At 55.0% G+C, this 21,960-nt stretch overlaps 1 protein-coding gene across 1 annotated transcript; it reads right to left on the reverse strand.

Moving 5' to 3' along the window:
- Window positions 1-974: 974 nt before the first annotated feature.
- Window positions 975-3,129, reverse strand: FNDC10 (fibronectin type III domain containing 10). The gene has a single exon (XM_082616103.1). The coding sequence runs from the start codon at window positions 3,108-3,110 to the stop codon at window positions 2,397-2,399; it is 714 nt and encodes a 237-aa protein (XP_082472229.1). The 5' UTR covers window positions 3,111-3,129; the 3' UTR covers window positions 975-2,396.
- Between the last annotated feature and the right edge of the window lie 18,831 nt (window positions 3,130-21,960).

Raw genomic sequence — 21,960 nt, forward strand, 5'->3', positions numbered from 1 at the left:
GCAGAGGGCTGCGGGTCGGTGCTGACCAGCCTCAAGGATCGGCGGGTAGGACAGGCCTGTGGCTCTAGCTGGCACGAGCCCAACCAGGGCCACAGACAGGGCCCCAAATCAGGTGCAGGGCTGGGGGAAGGGCCCAGGGCAGGCCTCCAAGAACTTCACGGTGGCCGGTTGTGAACCCAGCTGCACACAGGAGAGAGAGGATGGACAGCAGGGCACCAGGCCCTGGGATCAGGGCTGCCAGCCCCACCCTTGTGGAAGACACCTGAGCACCTGTCACGGGTGGCCTAGAGCTGCAAGAGGAAAAGGTCCCCCAGGGAGCCAGGCTGGAGGAATTGGAACCCCTTGCACTCCCGCTGGCTGTCTAGACACTTCACTGCACCCTGCCCCCTTGGTGGGAGGGGGGATGAGTCACTCCTCAGAGCATGGCCCGCCCCCAGCTGTTTGTCCCTCAGGGTCACAGCCGGCTCCAGGATCTCAAGGACGGCCTAGCCCAGGTGGGGGAGGCCCAGGAGGGAATGCAGGGGGTGACGCAGTGTGCGCCACACACAGGGGCTCCAGGTCCGTCCTCTGGCCCCCACCCCCCAGCTCTAGCACCGCATGGGGAGGCCCAGGCCGGGAGGGGCCCTTCTGGAGCCGCCTGTCACAGCTCAAGCGGGTCATCCCTGAGGCGGGGCTATTTCCAACTGCAGCAGGTGCCGCTCCCCACCCCCGCCCCACAGAGCAGGCCCGGGAGAAGATGCTTGTCCAAGCTCTGAGGATGGACAGGCCAGCTGAGAGACACCCTGCCTGTCCCTCTGCCACAAGCCGCAAGGGCAGGGTGCCTGTGCTCCCCCCGGCCTGGACTAACCCCACGTGACCTGGCAAAGGGTCCAGGGCCAACCACTGGGCTGACGCCTGAGGAGCTGGGGAAAAGGGGTTCAGCTCTCCCCCTCGCCCTTCTCTCCCCCCTCCCAAATAAGAACACAAGGCGGTGGTTTTGGTCTAAGAATGATGGGCATTTAGACACTGGCGCCGGGCTCACGCCTGACCAGCGCCACGCCGGGGCAGGCAGAGCAAGGACAGAGAGGTAGGGAGTGGGCGCTGCGGGGGCACCAGCCAGGCTGCTGGGGTGAGGGTCGCTGGTGGCTGCTGGGGGAGGGGGAGTTAGCCACGGTGACTCCAGACGTGCCGGGTCCAGGACAGCCACCGTCAGGGGCTCACGCAGAGCCGGGCCAGCCACGTTTCGCCCCTCCCAGGGCCCAGCATCGTCAGGGGGCTGGCACAGGAGGGAACCTTGGCCAAGATGCTCAGGTCAGCCCGGATAGGGGCAAGGCCAGCCTTCAGTCCACGGCGAGCGTGTAGGTGGGCAGGGGGCAGTACCCAGCCAGATCCGGGGCAGCTGGCCACTGGCTCGGGGATGGGGTGGCGTGGTGCTGTCCGTCATGCCGTGGTTGAGGCTTGGGATCCAGATCACAGTGGAAGGTCCAGCTGGGCAAGTTGGCATCTATACTTCACCTTCTGGATACGGCACTGCTCTTTCAGACCAGGCCTCGTGTTCCCAGCCACCTGCCCCCAGTCACCATGGAAAGTCCTCACCAGACACACAAAAGGAAGGGGAGGGAGCCCAGCCCTGGTGAACTACCAGCTTCCCCCGAGGTCAGGGGACACTCACCCCCGGAAACAGCTGGACGCTGGGCCGCCTGCTGAGCTAAGTCATGGCTCCCAACTTGTCAAATGCCCACATAAGGAAACACCGCAGGACGCTTCTTACCCAAACTGGATGCTCCTACAAAGCTTGAAGGGAGGGTCCCCAGGGGGGCTCTGGCCAGAAGCACGCACAAGCTGCCAGTATCGGGGCCACAGACCCTCTTGGACAGCACTGGAAGGGTGGCTGGCTCCCGCAGTGGGCCCAAGATACTAAGGCACGAAGCTACCTAAGCCCATTGGGGTGGGGCGGGGAGAGGACAGGCTCCAAGTGGCCCCCTTGAGTCGGAAAAGCACACAGTGACCAAGCCATGACGACAGCCTGTTTTTTTCCAACTCGGCACAGGCTGGAGGCGCAGGGTGACAGCCCGGGGGTGCCAATGGCTCTTGCGAGAAGGGTCTCTGTGCTCTGACGGTCCCCCCCAAGGGCTCTTGAGAGCGGGGAGAGCCCTGCACGCGGCTGGCATCTCCGCTCAGGCCCAAGGGCCAGTCCCGAGCTGGAGTTTGGGAGGCGGCTGCTCAGCTGGAAAGGTCGTGCGGGTGATTCCAAGGCCCTGCGAAGGGCCGGCCGGTGCCCCATCTATCTCCAGCAAGCCCTGCGTGGAGATCCTAAGGAGGGAGCAAGAGCGGGGAGGGGAGAGCGGGCCAAGGGCCTGGGGCCTCCCGCACCCTAGTCGGGCAGGCAGAGCCCGGGCTGGCGGGCGCCTCGCTCTTCAGGGCTGCCTGCGCAGGCCCGGGCGCCCGAAGGCCGGGTGCATGAGGTTCTCCGTGATGTAGGCCACGAGCAGGCAGATGACCACGAGCATGACGCAGATGGAGCCGCCCACCGCCGTCATGGCCACAACGATCTCCCGCATGCCGGCCGGCTCGGCGGCGAACTCCACGCACTCGGCGGACGCGGCGGGCTCCGGGACGACAGCGGGCTCCGGGACGACAGCGGGCTCCGGGGCGACGGCGGGCTCGGCGCGCAGCGGCAGCGACTGCAGGCACAGGCGGTAGCGCACGCCGTCGTGCACGTCGGGCAGCAGGTAGTCGCGGCAGGAGGCGCCGAGCAGCACGCGCTCGCACGGGAAGCGCGTGTAGGCGCCGCGCCACGAGCAGTTGAGCGCGAAGGCGCGCACGCGGCGCGCCTCGGCCGGCGCCAGGCGCCACTGCAATAGCACGCTGCGGTTGCGCAGGACGCTGGCGCGCAGCGAGCGGCCGGCCGAGGCGTGCGCCGCGCAGGCGGGCGCCTGGCAGCGGAAGCCGCGCGCCGGGCTGCGGAAGCACAGACGCCCGCCGCCCGCCTCGGGGCCCTCGGGCAGCACCTTGTAGGGACACCAGGGCGCGTCGGCCGACGGCTCCCAGCCCGGCGGCGTCGGGGCGGCCGCGGCGCAGGGCGGCGGCGCGCAGGCGGCCAGCAGCAGCAGCAGCAGTGGAGCGCGCATCCTGCGGCTGGGCCGGGCGGCGGCGGGGCGCGGGCTCGGGGGCACACGGGCGCGGGCAGTGGGTCACGCCGGCCGCGCCGCCGCTCCCCGCGCTCGCCCGGCTCGCCGCGCCCTCCGCCGCCGCCCGCTCCGACCCGCCCCCGCGCCCCGTGCGCGCTCGGACCCGGCGCGGCGGCGGAGGCGGGGCCACCCCGCGCCCCGCCCCCCTTAACCCTCGCCGGGCCGCGGCCCCCCCGGAGGGCGGATCTCGAAGGAGAGGGGGCGGCCGCGCAGGTGGGGAGGGGGCCGGCGCCGCCGGGGCGACTGTGCTCCTCGGTGCCTCGGCCTCTCGCCGTGTGAGTGCCCTTCGGAACCCTGACCTTTACCCGCCCCTGCCAGGCTTTTTCCGGGCTTTCCCGTTGGCCGCGGCGGGCTGGGGTCTCGAGTCGTGGCACCCGGGGGCAGCTCCGCGGCTCTCCTTGGCCACACCTGGCAAGGATGCCGTGCCTCCAGATGGTGGGGAGCAGCGGCCTGGAGCGAGCGCGCGCGGCTCCACGCCGCCCCATCCCAGACCCGCGGTGGGGACCGGCAAAGAAAGGGTCCCATCTGCCGTGACCTGGAGGGGGTGAGGACGGAAACTCCTTCGCCCTCAGGGCTTCTGCTCCTTTAGAGGTGGACAGCGCCGACCTGGGAGGGGCGCCAGAGAGATGAGACTTCCTCTGCTGAAAACTATTCACTCCGCACCAAAGAGCCAGCTACAGGGTGGACCACTCTCGGCTCTAATTAATCCTTTCCCCGCCTCCCCGCAGCTATGGCCCTGGGGCAGCACTCCGGATCTCCCGGGAAGAGGGTCAGGGCCGGACCAAGGGAACAGCCCCGCCACAAGCCCACCTGGTGCAGCGGGTGGGCATCACTACCCGGGGAAGGAGGGACACATACCTTCCCCCACTCCGGTGTCCAGGAGCTCTGAGACCGTAGGCCCTCCATCCCCTCCAGCCTAACCGTCCCGTGCTCAAGACACCTCTCCAGGGCCAGGGGACACCTAGCCAGGCCTGTCCGATGTGACCGTGTGAAGTAGGAGCACATCATGGGCGGGGAGGCCAGGAGGGGTCCCTGGCACCTGTCCTGTGGACTGTAGTCTCCCGGCAGCCACTTCCAGGTGCTGTTCTCATCTGGGGGAGAGAGAGGAGGGACTAGGTGGGCTGCAACACTCACTGAGTCCTTGGTCCGCATACACCCACACAAGGAGCACCCCACCTCCACCCCCGCCTCACTATTTCCTGGTCGTCCCCCCAAATTCCAGGTCAGCACCAGATCGCAAGCCCTCTACCAGAGCCTGAAGCCAAGGGTCAGCGGCCCCCTACCCAGACCCAGCACACCGGCCAGAAAACCCTGCCCCCATCACCAGGCCTCTCCATCTCCTTGAGACCCCAAACAGGGTCTCCCCAGACCGCTGCACCTAGTGGGGGAGGGCTGGGGGCGAAGGTTTGGAGAGAGGCACCCCTGGCCCCGCCCCTGGCTTCTACCCGCTCCCCAGGCAGGGAGGGCCCTGGGCTCAGACTCCTGCCCAGCTCTGTGGGGGACTCGGGGCAGAAAGTGACAGTGATCCACGGACCCCGCGTCTTCACCCCGAGCTCCCTGGGGCTTCGACCAGCTTGTTCACACCGGTTTCCCGGGGAAGCTGAGGTCGCTGCGGCCGCTCTGCCCAAGGGGTAGGGACGGGACAGTGGTCAGAGGGGGCCATGCTCTACGGTGGCCCAGGTCTCCACTGCCAGGTCTTCTGGGCCAGAGAGCAGCCAGGTGACCATTCCACCTGCCCACTCCAGAGAGGAGCTGGGCAGAAACGGGACTGTTCAGAGCTTTTGCAGCTGGTGGGGGGTAGGGGAGAGAATCCAGTTAGATCCAGCCTGAGGCCTCCCTGCGGAGCCTGATGCCCATGCCCTTAGCCTGTTCTGGGGCTGGGGGCTTACCAGTGCTGAGCTTTTCCTGGTCTGGCAGCTCCCGGCTAGGTGGAAGGGCCAGGCATGGGGTTGCCAGCTCTGCTGCTCCCCCACCTGGGCATTTTCTCTGTTCAGGGCATCTTTGGGCAAAGAGCAGGTGAGGGTAGGGGGAGGGCTGTGCCGTACGTGTCCCTGTGCAGGATGTGTTGAGATGCCGCAGGATTGGGGAGGGCAGATGTGAGAAAGCTCTGTTTCCCAGCTGAGGGTTCTGGGCTGGTGAAGCAAACTGTCCCCAGAGATCGCAGGGGACCCCACCCTTCACCCCACCTCAGGCCCCATACCCACCTCTGCAGCTGCCCCTGCCAGTGGCCAGCGGGGTCTCCGTCTGTTGTCCTCCGAAGGTCCAGTACCAGGGCTTAGCTCTGTGGAGGGGCTGGAGCCCCCTCTGCCACCAGCCACAGCCTCTGAGGAACGTGGATGGATTCTGGGCCCCTTCCCCTGGCCCCGTAGAGACATCCCATCTCAGATCCTGGATCTACCAGCCCTGAGATCGCCCAGCCAGAGCCCCCTGACAGCTCCCTGCCCAGAAGTAGGAGCTAATGGGGTTTGCAGGAGCATCTGGGGCCGCCCCATTAAGGGAAGGTGAGGAGGAAGTCAAGGTCAGTACCCACCTTCCCCAGGTAGCCGAGTGTGGCACTAGTGGCCTCCCTCCCACCAGAAAGGGCACGTGGGCAAGACCGCAGAGACCAGATGGCCCACCTTTAAGCTGCTGCCCACCAATCAGGGTAGCTCCCTCACTGCACAGAGACCCTCCTTCTGGCTGGAGCCAGCTTCCTAGGCAATTGCACTGGAAACCAGAGGATGGAGCCCCGGCTGTGCAGACACGGAAGCCAGTGCTGGGCACAGCCAGGCTGGAGTGAAGACGGGAGGGGCAGCAGACAGGGAGGGACCAACACGTGAGCTGCAGGCAAACCCAATGCCCCCACACCGCACACCAGGTCGCGGGCGGGCGGCACCTTCCTGCCCCACACTTGTCCTGGCTAGCACCTCCATTCCCTTTGGGGGCCTCTGTTCTCTGCTCTCAGGCTGTGGGGCTCTGGGTGGGCTCACCCACCTCGCCCAGGGGCTGGGGGAGCACCCAGGCCTCGCCAGTCAGACCATCCCCTTGGCCTCAAGGCCTTTGCTGAAGCTTACGGGAAAGTGTGGTTGCTCTACTGGCAGAAGTAGATGTCCAGCTGCTGATCGAAAGGTATCTCAGGGGAAGAGCTGGTCTGAGAATGAAGCCACCCCCTGAGGGAGGCAAGAAACCTGCCAGAGGGACTTCCCTGGTGGTCCAGTGGTTAAGAATCCGCCTTCCGACGCAGGGGACACGGGTTCGATCCCTGGTCGGGAAACTAAGATCCCACATGCCACGGGGCAACTAAGCCTGCACACCGCAACTACTAAGCCTACGAGCCACAACTAGAGAGAAGTCCACGCACCGCAACGAAAGATCCCGCATGCCGCAACTAAGACCCAACGCAGCCAAATAAATAAATAAATATAAAATATTTTTTTAAAAAGGAAGAAAAGAAAGCTGCCAGAGTATTTGCACCAAGTGTCTGGATCCAACCTTGCCTGAAGCAAGCCCACCCCTGGACTTCAAAGGCATAGGGGCCAGGAAAGCCCCTCTGTGCAGACACTGGAACACCAGCTTTCTGACCACTGCACCTCAGAGTCCCACCCAGCGCGTGGCCTGCAGGCCCCACTGACCTTGCCAACTCCACCTCCCACCCCTCCACCCTGACCCCTTCCCTCTCCTAGAACCCCCAGGTCACTCCCTCTGCCTGACGTCCCCTCCCTGAAGACCTGAGCATCTTCCCCCCGCCCCCCCCGCCCCCCCCACTCTGGCTGGGGTCCAGAGGCCCGCCCCCTTCCCCAGCTGTGGACTGTGGACACAGACTGAACCCCAGGGCTGAGCTTCCTGCGAGGGGCCAGCAAGGTGAGGCAGAGACCACAAGGAAGGAGAAACCATTTCTGTGCAAGGAAAACGTGGTTTCCCGGGGCTCCTGTTGGGTGAGCAAGCGGGGACTCCACGTTGGCGGTCCAGCTGGGGCTGGCCCTGAGGGTGGGGCGGGCAAGGAGGGACGAGGCCTCCACCCAGCCCCCGCAGGTCCGGCTAGGACACACCTCCCTGTCTGAAGGGCCGCTTTCCGGAGGTCACCAGCTGTGTGGTTATTTCTTGGACGTTTTCTTTAAATCCGTTTACAGGGAACATCATATCACAACCACAAATAAAAGAAGAGTCAATGTCAGACGGTGTCGGCTTCTGGGCTTCCTGCTCGGAGGCTTCAGACTGACTGTCAAAGTGTGTCCGCAGAAGCCTCCGCGGCCTTCATGCTCTCCAAACCCTGCTGCTGGCCGTCCCCCGGCATCCCTGTAGTCCCCCCCCGACTCGGGGAGGGGGCGTACAGGTGACTTCACTCAGGTTGCACCTCACTGGCGAGGGTCCGAGCTCCAGGGCCTGTGGGAAATGGTTCCGCCCAGCAGGGGAGGTTGGACCAGCCTGAAGCAACGACAGCAACTTCCAGGGAAGCCCCTGCCTCCAGACAAGGTGATGCCCCCCAGCCCATCCGGGCTGGGAGAAAGAAGCCGGTGTTGGGCCGCTCGGACCCTGAGCACGGAGGTCACGGGGACACGCGGGTGACCACTGTGTGGGTTGTATGAAAAGGAGAGGGTTGGGGCGGCAGCTCGTCCTTGGCCCCTCCCGGCCTCGGCGTTCACGGTGTCCTCAGGGGCCAGGAACCACCCCCTCTGCTGCCTTTGCATCTCCGGTTGCCGAGGGTCCTCTCTCTTCCCGCGGGCCAGCCTTGCTCACACCCCAGAGGCCCAGAGGGTTTGGGGGTGTGGCCTGACATCCTGGGAAGGGGGCCTTTTCGGGGCGCAGTGCTCCCCTCTTGGCAGAGCTGGGCTCTGAGAAGTGGGTCGTCGAGCTCAGGCTGGTCTCTGTGGGGCTGCATTTCTCACCTGCGGGACCTGAAGTTGCCTCCAGCCACTGGCTGGACGGCCCAGACCGCTGTGTGGCCCCGGGGCTCCAGTGCCCCATCCCCGGTAGGTGAACCTGAGGGGGGCGACCCGCACCCCATGCCCTGTGAGGGGAGGGAGAGCAGAGGGGACACTAGAGAAAGACTGCCTGGGCGCCTGGGTGCCCCAGGCCCCCCTCCCAGTGCCCGCTGAGAGCCTTCATACAGCTCACTGCCTGCTTTGCATCTGCAGCGAGGCGGCCAGGGCAGAGGGGACAGGTGGGCACCCAGCCCCCACTGTTTTCCTGCCCAGACATCCCTGCTTCTCTGCTCCCTGAGAACACAGATGCCCTGGGCGTTTGCAGGCATGTCCCCAGGGCAGAGTGGGCAGGAGGCTGGCATCTGTTTTCTCACCTGTGGACTCAGGAGAGGAAGGTCCTGGTCTCCAGGGCCTCCACCAGGGATCCTGCCTGTGCAGCTTGGAGCTCAGGGTGGCTGGCTTCTCCGGGCCCCCAGCAGCTCTGTCAGAGCACAGCATGCTGTGGACCGTAAGGGGCAGACCCTGTGCCCGAGGCTCCCAGGACACGCAGGACAGGACCTGGCCTGGGACCTGGCTCCCTTCCCTCCCTAGTATAGATGAGCCAGGAACCGGCAGTACCAGGGGACAGCAGTTGGGCCCAAAGGGACGCCTGACCACGAGCTGGGCAGCAGGCAAGGGCAGAAACTGAGGCTCAGGGGGTCCACGAAGCTGGGACATGGGGCAGGTCCCAGCCGGGGGTCTTCCCTGTGGAGGGACCTACAGGGCTCTCGGTGGGTCCCTCCCTCCCTTCCCGCCCTCCTCACAGTACAGACCAGCCTCGGCAACATGATAGCTTTTGCTGAAAATGCATTGAATTGAGCAAAACAAAGTGGTGAGCAGAGAGTAGAATTTGCTGTGTTGTTTCCAAGGACCGGAGAAGAGGCCCACGTGTGAGGTCCCTCAGATCCCCTCTGGCCCGTTTCTGCTTTTGTACAGATGCCCTCATGGAGCCAGTGGTGGCCGAGGGCCTCGAGAAGGCTGGATGAGGGCTGGGCCTTGCTGATCAGCCTGGGCTCAGGGCATCTGCAGCTCTGCTGGCCCTCATCAGCCCGGCCCCTGCCCACCTCGTCCCAGGCCACTTTACTGACTGAAAGCTACCCAGACGCCCCAGGAAATTGCCCATCTTGTTTACGTTTTCAAATGTATCAGCATAAAAACGTCCACAGCGCTCTCGTTCCCGCTGCATATGTAATCATCTTCTTTTTCATTCTTAACGTGGAAGAAAAATGTATCGCTCACCACGCCCCATTTGTGTTTAGAAAGGGTGTATTTTGCCCTTCCCTAATCTCTGCAGGCCTGTCTTTCTGGAAGGTGAACCGGGGCGTTCCAGCCTCCGGCCCTGCTTAGTTCGCAGCTGCTGGGGGAGATGGATCTGGAGGGACAGTCAGAGGGCGTCTCAGGCGCCCCTGCTCTGCTGTGTCCTCAGAAATTCAGGCTCTGGGAATATACACGTCTCTTCTCTCCAATTAGTGTGGAGAATGGGGATAAACTTCTCCTGTTCTCCTTCCAGTGCTATAAAGCTGCCCCCGGGCCTGCAGTTGGCACAAAGGGGCCTCCTCTGACCCCTGGACTTCCAAGAGTGGACCCGTCTCCCCCCACATCCAGCCTCCTGATTGGGTCTTTGCCCCGATAACACTGAACTGACATCTCTCAGCGTGATGAGTCCGCGTGGTCTTGGTGGGCATCCCCCACGCTGCTCTGTGGCCAGGGCTAAAAAGGTGACAGTGCAGGCCTCAACCTTATCTTCACTCTTGCAAAATAGACCTTGGCTTCAGGAGCAAGTGAATATGCCGGTAGAGGGCTGACCTGTTTTTATTTAAATAATTAATTAATTAATTAATTAATTAATTTTTGGCTGCATTGGGTCTTCGTTGCTGTGTGTGGGCTTTCTCTAGTTGTGACGAGTGGGGGCTACTCTTCGTTGCGGGCTTCTCATTGCGGTGGCTTCTCTTGTTGCGGAGCAGGGGCTCTAGGCACTTGGGCCTCAGTAGTCGTGGCACATGGGCTTAGTTGCTCCGCGGCATGTGGGAGCTTCCCGGACGAGGGCTCGAACCCGTGTCCCTTGCACTGGCAGGCAGATTCTTTTTTTTTTTTTTTTTTTTTTTCTTTTTGCTGTATGCGGGCCTCTCACTGTTGTGGCCTCTCCCGTTGCGGAGCACAGGCTCCGGATGCGCAGGCCCAGCGGCCATGGCTCACGGGCCCAGCCGCTCCGCGGCACATGGGATCCTCCCAGACCGGGGCACGAACCCGTATCCCCTGCAACGGCAGGCGGACTCTCAACCACTGCGCCACCAGGGAGGCCCTGGCAGACAGATTCTTAACCACTGCACCACAAGGGAAGTCCCTGACCTTTTTATTTATTTATTTATTTTTGGCTGCATTGGGTCTTCGTTGCTGCGCACGGGCTTTCTCAAGTTGTGGCCAGCGGAGGCTACTCTTTGTTTTGGTGCGTGGGCTTCTCATTGCGGTGGCTTCTCTTGTTGCGGAGCACGGGCTCTAGGCACATGGGCTCAGTAGTTGTGGCTTGCGGGCTCAGTTGTGGCTCACGGGCTTAGTTCCTCTGCAGCATGTGGGATCTTCCTGGACCAGGGCTTGAACCCGTGACCCCTGCATTGACAGGCATATTCTTAACCACTGCAGCACCAGGGAAGCCTCTGACCTGTTGGTTTTGATAAGTGTATGAACCTCTATTACGTGATGCAGAAGAAATTCATTCAAAAACAAAGTCAAGGAAACAAAAGGGTAGGTCATGCTAGAAGCAGATGTCACTCTGCTCCAAAGTGTCTCCAACCAGAATTTATCAGCGAAGTGAGAAATTGTTGGGAAGGCCACACAGTTTTTTTAGGTGTCTGAAACATTGATTCATATTGTTTATTTTATTGCTGCATAGTGGATTTGCAATATTATATTAGTTTCAGGTGTACAACATAGCGATTCAATGTTTTTATAGATTATACTACACTTAAAGTTATTACCAGGACTTCCCTGGTGGTCCAGTGGGTAAGACTCCACATTCCACACTCCCAATGCAGGGGGCCCAGGTTTCATCCCTGGTCAGGGAACTAGATCCCACATGCTGCAACCAAGAGTTCGCATGCTGCAACTAAAGATCCCACGTGCCACAACTAAGACCTGGCACAGCCAAATAAGTAAATAAATAAATATATATTTTTAAATTAAGTAAAGTTATTACCAAATAATGGCTATATTTCCCTGTGCTAAACAGTGAATCCTTGTTGCTTATCTATTTTATACCCAGGAGTTTGCATCTGTTAATCCCATACCCCTGTCTTGTCCTTCTCCCTCTCTTCTCCCCACTGGTAACCATTAGTTTGTTCTCGTATATGTGAGTCTGATTGTATTCTGTTATATTCACTAGCTTGTTTTATTTTTAACATTCCACATATAGGGAATTCCCTGGCGGTCCAGTGGTTAGGACTTGCCACTTTCACTGCCAGGGCCTGGGTTCGATCCCTGGTGGGGGAACTAAGATCCCGCAAGACGCGTGGTGTGGCCCAAAAAAAGATTCCACGTATAAGTGATAACATACAGTATTTGTCTTTTCCTGTCTGACTTATTTCACTAAGCATAATAATCTCTAGGTCCATCCATGTCGTTTCAAATGGCAGAATTTCAGTCATTTTTATGGCTGAGTAATATTCCATTGTGTATATATACCACATCTTCTTTATCCATTCCTCTGGCAATGGACACTTAGGTTTGAAACATTTATTCATACTGTTTTGATCACCCTTATGTCACATGACAACAAATGCTGTGGGATTTTAAAAAATCAAAAAGCAAAACAAAACTAATAAGTCAACATCTCTCTTTTCAGAAGGGCACCTGTGCAATTTCTTTGTGAAGCCAGAAGAAAGCTCTGGAATTCCTTCTTCTCCCTTTGTGCAAAAAGTTATGCTAAATCTCATAATTTTGTTGGTTGCCTCACTTGGAGTCGAAAGTCAATTTCCTTTCACACTAATGTGCTGTTTTTTTCTTGAAATCATTATCGTTAGCATTACTCTTCCAGGACACACTTCTACGTCGGCTCGGGCTATCTGTTCTGTTCACTCTGTGTCCCCAGCTCCTTCTTCTGTAAACCTGCAGCCACGCCGGCTACACAGGCAGAATCCACTCACTTGTGACGTAGTTATTTTAAAGTGTTGGGCCCGCTGGGTTGGGAGAAATGGGAAAGAATACAGAATGCCCCCCGCCCCCCACCCCCACCCCCACCCCCACCCCCGGCCATGCTAAGCCCAGCAGTGTCCTCAGCTGCACCCCTCCCCCACCGGCAGCTGACCACGCCCCCTCCTCCGGCCCGCTCCTCCCTGCCTGCCCCCTGCCCCTGCCCACCTCCCCTCCACGCGGCACGTCCTGGGGCTCAGCCCCCTCTTATGCTCCCGGTTTTTCTGCATTTGGGGTTGCTGTTTTCCTCCTGACCTTTCTTTCAGCTCGGTCATGCATTCAAAATGACGCTTTCTGTATTTTACATCGTTTTCCATTCCAAAATCCAAACGATTTTCCATCATTTCATTGAGAAGGCCTTTCGAGTGATCGAAAACACCTTGTTGCTGAAATTGAGGCTCTTCCTTCCTAATCGTTGATTTATTTTTATCAGGGGCCGACCTGGCTATAACTCGCTATAACAGTGTGTTGGGTGAACCGGCTCCCTCCTGCCCCAGCCCCAGGCCCCGCCGTGGTCCGCGGCGCTGGTTCCCTGCACAGGCAGCTTCGCGCCCCGGGAGATTGAGGTGTACCCGCCCCCCGCGTTCACAGTTGCAGCCTAGTAAATGCTCCCCCTCTGGCCTGAGGGGTGCACGTAGAGGTTGTGTGGCAGCGCCCGTGGATGGAGAAGCAAGCAGCCTTGGGTTCGGCGTCCAGCGTCTTCAGCAACCGCAGGCATCGCCGGGGAGGGGCGCCTCCCTCTGGCACCTGCAGGAGCCCCGGCCCGGTGCCTCCGGGCGCGTCCGGAAGGGGGCGCGCGGCTGCGGCCCGGCGGGCCCGGCGGCACCGCCACCTGCCGGCCGCGCGGTGAACTGCGGCCCCGCGGCCCCCGCGCTCCCAGCGTCCGGGAGGTGTCGGGGTCCTGGCCTAAAGAAGTACGCGGACTGTCACCTTTTTAACCTCCTCTTTTTCTGTCCCGTTGTGTCCTGGGCCCATGTTCTCTCCGTCTTCCCAAAGTGTGTTGCTCAGCCTTTCGTCTATAACGTAAGTTGCACATAGCTCTCCCGGTTTGGGGCCTTCTGGCCTTGCTTGTGAGGCAAAAATGCTTGATTTTTACGTGGAAAAACTAGCACCCTTTATTTATCAGCTCTGGCTTTGGGGTCATGTTGACAAAAATCTTCCCAGGCCTGAGGTTAAGGAGGGATTCTCCTTTGGTTCCCCCAGTCCTTCCGTGGTTCTGTTTATTCTGTGTCTAATTTTGGTCAAGATGGAACTTGCTCCGGATTCAGCCACATTCCTCACATGGTCCCCTTTCCCCGGGGACTTATGAGTCGCTCCGTGCACGACAGTTCCACGGGGTGTCCTGCTCTGTTCTGCTCTCAGACTGCCCCACGCCGTTCTAATTATCCGGGTCTGAATACGCTCTACCCGCCGCTAAGGCGAGTACCCCTTCAGGACTTCCATTTTCCAGAAGTCTTCTGGGTGTTCTTGATTGTTTTTAAATTTTATTTTATTCAAGTACAGTTTATTGACAATGTTGTGTTAATTTTTTTTTTTCTTTTTGGCCACACCGTTTGGCATGCCTGCGGGACCTTAGTTCCCAGTCGTGACCGAACCCACGCCCCCTGCAGAGGAAGCTCAGAGCCTTAACCACTGGACCACCAGGGAAGCCCTGGTCTTGCTCTTTTAATGTAGGAACTTTATCTACTTTAAGAAAAATGTTATTGAGGTATGTTTTTTTAAGTAAAGTGTCTCCATTTTTAGAGTACAGTTGGATGAATCTCGACAAATGGGCAGCTGCACCACCCACCTCCCACAAAGCCCTGGCAAGCCCTCCCTGCCCATTCCACTCACTGGAGCCTTGCCTGTTCTTGGACTTCATGTGAATGGAATCGCACTGTCCATCCTCCTCTGTGTCGGGCTTGTTCACTCAGCGTAAGGATGTCCAGACCCTTCAGCTGTTCACTGCCTTGGATCACCAGGCAGCATCCTGCTGCACAGCTTGTGAGTCATCCCAGGCTGCACGCCTGGCAGGGTTGGCCAATCTTGGATGAGCTGCTTGCTACCAATGTGCATGTTCAGGTTTGTGTGGCTCTGTATCTTTATCTTAGGTGAAGACTTGGGTGCGGTGGAATTTAGGGGACATGGGGTAAGGAGTATGACTGACCCTGTCACGTCTGCCAGATCATTTTCCTCAGTGGCTGTTTTATAGTTTATATATTTTATGTTTCTACCAGCAAGGTGTGAAACCTCTAGTTGCTCCACATCTGGCCAACACTAGGTATTTTCGGTCTTTTTAAAGCTTGTGAGTGGGTAGTGATATCCCATTGTGTGTGTGCAACTTTTTATTTTGAAATACTTTAAGATTTCAGAAAAGTTGAAAAATTAGTACAGAGAGTTCCCATATACCCTCCATCCAGGTCCTCCTAATGTTCACAACTAACACAGCTTTAGAACAATTCTGAAAAGCAGGCAGCTACCTTTGACACAACACTAGTAACTATAGGACTTATTCAGATGTTGGCCACTTTCCCACTATGCCCTTTGCCCCCGGACCCACGTTGCGTTTGTTTGTCATGGCTCCTTTCTCCACTCCCGTCAGTGCTGGGTCTTCAGTGTTTACCTGTTTACTGTGACCTTGACACTTTTGCAGGGCACCGGTCAGCTCTTTTGTTGAATGCCCCTTAATTTGGACGTGTCTTATGTTTTCTCTGGATTAGAATGAGGTCATACATTTTGGCAAGAAGCGATGCGTCCTCCGGCATCGTAACGGGGACAGCACGGCCTCCATCTGTCTCATGACCAGTGACATTAACCTTGATGCCAGGATAAGGTGGATTTCTCCATGGTAAAGTCACTGTTTTTCTCTTAGTAATCAATAAATATCTAGTGGGGAGATACTTAGAGATTCTGAAAACATCCTCTTTCTCATCACACGCCCTCAACACTAATTTCAGCACCTACCCATGGGACTCGCCTACAGTGATCAGTGTGGTGTTTGGCTAATGGTGTTTTCAATTTCTCTCATTCCTTCCATATTTATTAGTTAGAGTTTTTCAGTTAAGGAAGAGCTGTGCCTTCTCCCCCATTTACTTATTTATTCAATTATTTATATTAGTATAGAATCTTAGATATTTAACTTATTCTATGAGTTATAGTCCTATATTATCATTATTTATTTTCTTGCTCAAATTGTCCAAGCTCGGCCTTTGGGAACTATTTCAATCAGCCCCTGTGTCCTTTTAACATACTTCCATTGGGGCTTCCCTGGTGGCGTAGTGGTTAAGAATCCACCTGCCTAATGCAGGGGACACGGGTTCGAGCCCTGGTCCGGGAAGGTCCCACATGCCGCGGAGCAACTAAGCCCGTGCGCCACAACTACTGAGCCTGCGCTCTAGAGCCTATGAGCCACAACCACTGAGCCCACAAGCCACAACTACTGAAGCCCGTGCGCCTAGAGCCCGTGCTCCACAACAAGAGAAGCCACCGCAATGAGAAGCCTGTGCACCGCAACGAAGAGTAGCCCCCACTCGCCGCAACTAGAGCAAGCCCACGCACAGCAATGAAGACCCAACGCAGCCAAAAATAAAATAAATAAAATAAATAAATTTATTTTTTAAAAACCTCCATTATTTATTGTTAATTTAGGTGAAATTCACAGGACATCAAGTTATAACCATTTTAATGTGTATGATTCAGTGGTGTTTCGCACATTCACAATGATGTCCAACCCCACCAGTAACTAGTTCACACATGTCATCTCCCCAGAAGGAGGCCCCCCACCCATTAGCAGCTTCCAGTTGCTCTCCCTCTAGGCCCCTGGATCTATCTGTTCTAGATATTTCATTTCATGTAAATGGAATCATCAATATGTAACATTTTGTGTCTGGCTCTTTCACTCAGACTAATGTGCTAGGGTTTCCTTCTTGGTGTGGCCTGTGCCAGGGCTGCATCCCTGTGGGGCTGAATAATACTCCACTGCATAGACGGACCACACTTTGATTATCCTTCATCTGCTGACGGGCATTTGGGTTGCTTCCACCTTTCGGCTCTTGTGAGTAGCGCTGCCGCGAACACGTGTGCACAAGTATTTGTTTGAGTGCCTGTTTTCAATTGAGTATTTCCCTAAGAGTGGAATTGCTGGTCATTCTATGTTTAACTATTTGAGGAAGAGCCAAACTGTTTGCCGCATCAACTGCACCACGTTACCTTCCCACCAGCAATGGATGAGGGTACCGATTTCTGCAAATCCTCACCAATACTTGTTATTGTTAGTTTTAAACAGTCCTGTATAGTTATCCTAGTAGGTGTGAACTGGTGCCTCGTTGTGGTTTGTTTTTTTTTTGCGGTACGCGGGCCTCTCACTGTTGTGGCCTCTCCCGTTGCGGAGCACAGGCTCCAGACGCGCAGGCTCAGCGGCCATGGCTCACGGGCCCAGCCGCTCCGCGGCACGTGGGATCTTCCCGGACCGGGGCACGAACCCATGTCCCCTGCATCGGCAGGCGGACTCTCAACCACTGCGCCACCAGGGAAGCCCTCGTTGTGGTTTTGATTTGCATTTCTGTAATTACTAATGACGTTGAGCATCGTTTCATGTGCTGGTGGCCATCTGTACGTGTTCTTTGGAAAAATGTCTGTTCACCCAGTCTAGTCCTCTGTGCATTTTTTAGTTGGATTGCTTGTCTTTCTGTTAGGTAAGAGTTCTGTATATATTCTGATTAGTAGACCTTTATCAGATATATGATTTGTAAATATTTCCTCCCATTCTGTGAGTCATCTCTTCATTTTTTAGATAATATCCTTTAATGCACAAAAGCTTTTTTTTTAATTTAATTTAATTAGTTTATTTTTTTGGCGTCACTGCTCGGCATGTGGGATTTTAGTTCCCTGACCAGGGATCGAACCCAAGACCCCTGCAGTGGAAGCTCGGAGTCCTACCCACTGGACTGCCAGGGAATTTCCAAATGCAAAAAAGCTTTTAATTTTGATGAAGTCCAATTTACCAATTTTTTTCTTTTATTGATCATTCTTTTGGTATCCTATTTGAGAATCCATTGTCAAATTCAAGGTCATATCTACACACTGCTATATTTAAAATGGATAACCATCATGGACCTACTGTATAGCACAGGGAATTCTCCTCAATATTATATAACAACCTAAATGGGAGAAGAATTTGAAAAAGAATATACATGTATATGTATAACTGAATCACTTTGCTGACGCAACATTGTTAATCAACTATACTCCAATATAAAATAAAAACTTTTGGGGTGGGAGGGAGGCTCAAGAGGGAGGGGCTATATGTATACATATAGCTGATTCACTTTGTTCTACAGCAGACACTAACACAACGGTGTAAAGCAATTATACTCCAATTAAAAAAAAGAAGTCACACACTCAGAATATCTACATGTCTGCATTTAGTAGTCCTTTTAAGTTTTTTTTTTTAATTAATCTTAATTTTTTTTTTTTTTTGGCTGCTTTGGGTCTTCATTGCTGTGCGCGGGCTTTCTCTAGTTGCAGCGAGTGGGGGCTACTCTTTGTTGCGGTGCGCGGGCTTCTCATTGCGGTGGCTTCTCTTGTTGCAGAGCATTGTCTCTAGGTGCATGGGCTTCAGTAATTGTGGCACGTGGGCTTCATTAGTTGTGGCTCGCAGGCTCTAGAGCACAGGCTCAGTAGCTGTGGTGCACGGGCTTAGTTGCTCTGCGGCATGTGGGATCTTCTCGGACCAGGGCTAGAACCCGTGTCCCCTGCATTGGCAGGGGGATTCTTAACCACTGCACAACCAGGAAAGTCCCTGCATTTAGTATTTTTAATATAAATAAAATAGTTATTCTGAAAAAAACCAGAAAGTTTTTAAAAATGATAGAAAAAAATTCAAGATCGTGAAGACTTACCCTGTGTTTTCTTCTAAAGAATTTTATAGTGTTAGGTCTTACATTTAGGCCATTGATCTATTTTAATTTTGTAGGTGGTGTGAGGTGGAGGTCCAACTTCATTCTTCTGCATGTGGCTACCCAGTTTGCTGAAGAGGAAGTTTTTTCCCTATTGAATGGTCCTGGCACCCTTGTTGAAAACCAATTTGCCATAGATATATGGATCTTTTCCAGACTCTTGGTCCTACCCCATTGATCTCTATGTCTGTTCTATGCTGTAACCACACTTTTTGTTTGTTTGTTTTTCTCTCTCTCTTTTTATTTTTAATTTATTTTTTATGTTTGGCTGTGTTGGGTCTTCGTTGCTGCATGTGGGCTTTCTCTAGTTTCAGTGAGCGGGGACTGCTCTTCATTGCTGTGCATGGGCTTCTTGTTACATGTTGCGGAGCATGGGCTCTAGGCACACGGGCTCAATAGTTGTGGCTCTCAGGCTCAGTAGTTGTGGTGCACGGGCTTAGTTGCTCCGCGGCATGTGAGATCTTCCTGGACCAGGGCTTGAACCCGTGTCCCCTGCATTGGCAGCTGGATTCTTAATCACTGCGCCACCAGAGAAGTCCCACAATGTTTTGATCATGGTAACTTTGTAAGTTTTGAGATCAGGAAGTTTGTCTTCCAACTTTTTTCTTTTTCAATATTGTTTTGGCTATTCAGAGCCCCTTGAGATAACATGTGAATTTTAGGATCAACATTTCCATTTCTGCAAAAAAGGATGTGGGAATCTTCATAGGGATTCCTTTGAATCCGTAGACAGCTTTGGGTAGTACTGCCTCCTTACCAATATTAAGTCTTTCAATCCAAGGTTGATGGGTGGATGTCTTTCCATTTATTTAGGTCTTCTTTAATTTCTTTCAGCAGTAATGTGTAGTTTTTGGTCTTTCATCTCTTTGGTAAAATTTGTTCCTAAGTTGTTTTTTTTTTTTGGATGCTATTGTAAATGGAATTGTGTTCTTAATTTCCTTTTCAGATTGCTCATTGCTAGTGTGTAGAAATATAACCAATTTTAAAAATAGTATTTATTTATTTAATTTCTACCTGCGTTGGGTCTTCATTGCTGCGTGCGGGCTTTCTATGGTTGCGGCGAGTGGGGGCTATTCTTCGTTGTGGTGCGTGGGCTTCTCATTGTGGTGGCTTCTTTTGTTGCGGAGCACGGGCTCTAGGCACGCGGGCTTCAGTAGTTGTGGCTCGTGGGCTCTAGAGCGCAGGCTCAGTAGTTGTGGCGCACAGGCTTAGTTGTTCCGCGGCATGTGGGATCTTCCTGGATCAGGGCTCGAATCCATGTCCCCTGCGTTGGCAGGCGGATTCTTAACCACTGCACCACCAGGGAAGCCCCTATAACCAATTTTTCTGTGTTGATCTTGTATCCTGCAATTTGTTAAATATGCTTATTAGCTGTGGTCATTATGGGAGAATTATTTAGGATTTTCTCTATATAAGATCAAGTCACCTGTCTATACAGGTAGTTTTACTTCTGCCTTTCCAATTTGGATGCCCTTTCTTTCTTTCTTTCTTTCTTTTTTTTCTAACTGCTTTGGCTAGAATTTCCAGTACAATGTAGAATGGAAGTGGTGAAAGTATAGCTTACCTGTCTGTATTCATGTTTTAAGTTTTACTACAAAGAACAAGGAAAGGACAACTGAAAGGCCACTGGCTGTTCAGAAAAGTTGGAAAATTATTGGAAGGGTGACAGAGAAAGCAAAAATACTCTGTCATGGGACAGAGAGAAACGTGTCATTGTGATTTTTATTAAATCTATAAACATCTGTTTAATAAAAATTACAATGACACGTTTCTCTCTGTCCCTACTTTATTTATCTCCTCTTTTGTAAAAGTCTTACATTTATGTATATTAAGAGTACAAAATATTATTTTTTTGATATAAAGAGTTAAGAGACAAGATAAATCACTGTATCACAAAACAAAAAGAAACATCATAAAAGTATTGTTACATGTTTAGCACATGTATAGTTTGTTTAATTAGTCCTACTCTTATCACTAATGCCATGTTAGTCATTGTTATTTTGTTTAAAAATAGCATTTATGTAACAGAAAAGTAAATAACACAGAAGAACATATAGTTTCAAAAAGTCCTGTTTCCTTTTTTTTTTTTTTTGCGGTACGCGGGCCTCTCACTGTCGTGGCCTCTCCCGTTGCGGAGCACAGGCTCTGGACGCGCAGGCTCAGCGGCCATGGCTCACGGGCCCAGCTGCTCCGCGGCATGTGGGATCTTCCTGGACCAGGGCACGAACCCGTGTCCCCTGCATCGGCAGGCGGACTCTCCACTGCGCCACCAGGGAAGCCCCTGTTTCTCATTTTTTATGTTAAAGTAACAACAGTTGTTAGGGGACTTCCCTGGTAGTCCAGTGGGTAAGACTCCCAATGCAGGGGGCCCAGGTTCGATCCCTGGTAGGGGAACTAGATTTCGCATGCATGCCGCAACTAAGAGTTCTCATGCCACAACTAAGAAGTCTGCGTGCCGCAACTAAAAGATCGTGCATGCTGCAACTAAGACCTGGTGCAGGGGCTTCCCTGGTGGTGCAGTGGTTGAGAGTCCGCCTGCCTATGCAGGGGACACGGGTTCGTGCCCCAGTCCGGGAAGATCCCACATGCCACGGAGTGGCCGGGCCCGTGAGCCATGGCCGCTGAGCCTGCGCGTCCGGAGCCTGTGCTCCACAACAGGAGAGGCCACAACAGTGAGAGGCCCTCGTACCGCAAAAAAAAAAAAAAAAAAAAAAAAAAAAAAGACCTGGTGCAGCCTAAATAAATATTTTTTTAAAAAGTAACAGCAGGTGTTATACTATGTTGTGTAATTGTTTATTACATGTGGTGTTTCTCACACATGCTGTTTTCTGTATTGTGCACAGTAGTAAACGTGGGCAGGGCTGTGTCTCTGGCTGGATGGCTAAAGGCTGGTCGGGAGCAAAGCCTCAAAGGCACCACCGCTGGGGGAGCAGAGATCTCAGCAGGTGTGTTTCTCTCTGACCCGAGGGTGGACACGCAGGGGCCCCTGAGAGAGGATGAGGAGAGAAGAGGGGAGGGTTAGCCGGGGAGCCCCACAAGGCTTGGGACAGAGAGCAGTGCCCTCATCTAGGGACCATGGCCTGAGCAGGTCACAACTGGTGCCTCACACTCCAGGGTGCCTGCCCCTCCCTGGTAGGCAGGGTTCGCCACCCCGCCCTCCCCTTCTGTTTCTGGAAGGAAGAGGCCCAGTCTTCACTCAAAGGGAGAAATGGAACAGTCCCAGAAGAAACAGAAAAGATGGTCAGCTCTGGAAGGTGGAGGATTCTCCAGCTCCCCTGGGAGGCCTCTGGAAGGGCCCAGGGTGATGAGCCCCGCCCAGGTACACAGCGCTTCCACCAGCTTCCGAGGGCAGAGATGCTAGTTCTCCCTGATCTCTGAGTAACTCTACCTCGGGCTGACCTGGGTCCTCCCCAGCAGCTGGACCAACAAGTTCTGGCCAAGGGGACGCCAGCTGGCGGGGCGGCCCTCCTCCCTCTCCCTCCCGGGCTCACAGGTGGGACCTGAGCCTGGGCAGGAACCCCTGTCGAGGAAGCCAGAGCCGCCAAGGAGAGTCAGGTGGGGTCCCTGAGTCCTGGGGACCCCGCACCCAGCCATAGACCACCTCTACTAAAAGGGGAACTGTCCTCTGCCCTTTTTAAAAAAATATTTATTTGGTTGCACCAGGTCTTAGTTTCGGCAGGCGGGCTCCTTAGTTGCGGCATGAGAACTCTTAGTTGCAGCATGCATGTG

This window comes from Mesoplodon mirus, assembly GCF_964341445.2.
Source record: "Mesoplodon mirus genome assembly, chromosome: 3".
Lineage (NCBI taxonomy): Eukaryota > Metazoa > Chordata > Mammalia > Artiodactyla > Ziphiidae > Mesoplodon > Mesoplodon mirus.

Excerpts from the sequence above, each read along its gene's own strand:
- FNDC10 (XM_082616103.1), bottom strand. The coding sequence starts at position 3,110 with ATGCGCGCTCCACTGCTGCTGCTGCTGCTGGCCGCCTGCGCGCCGCCG.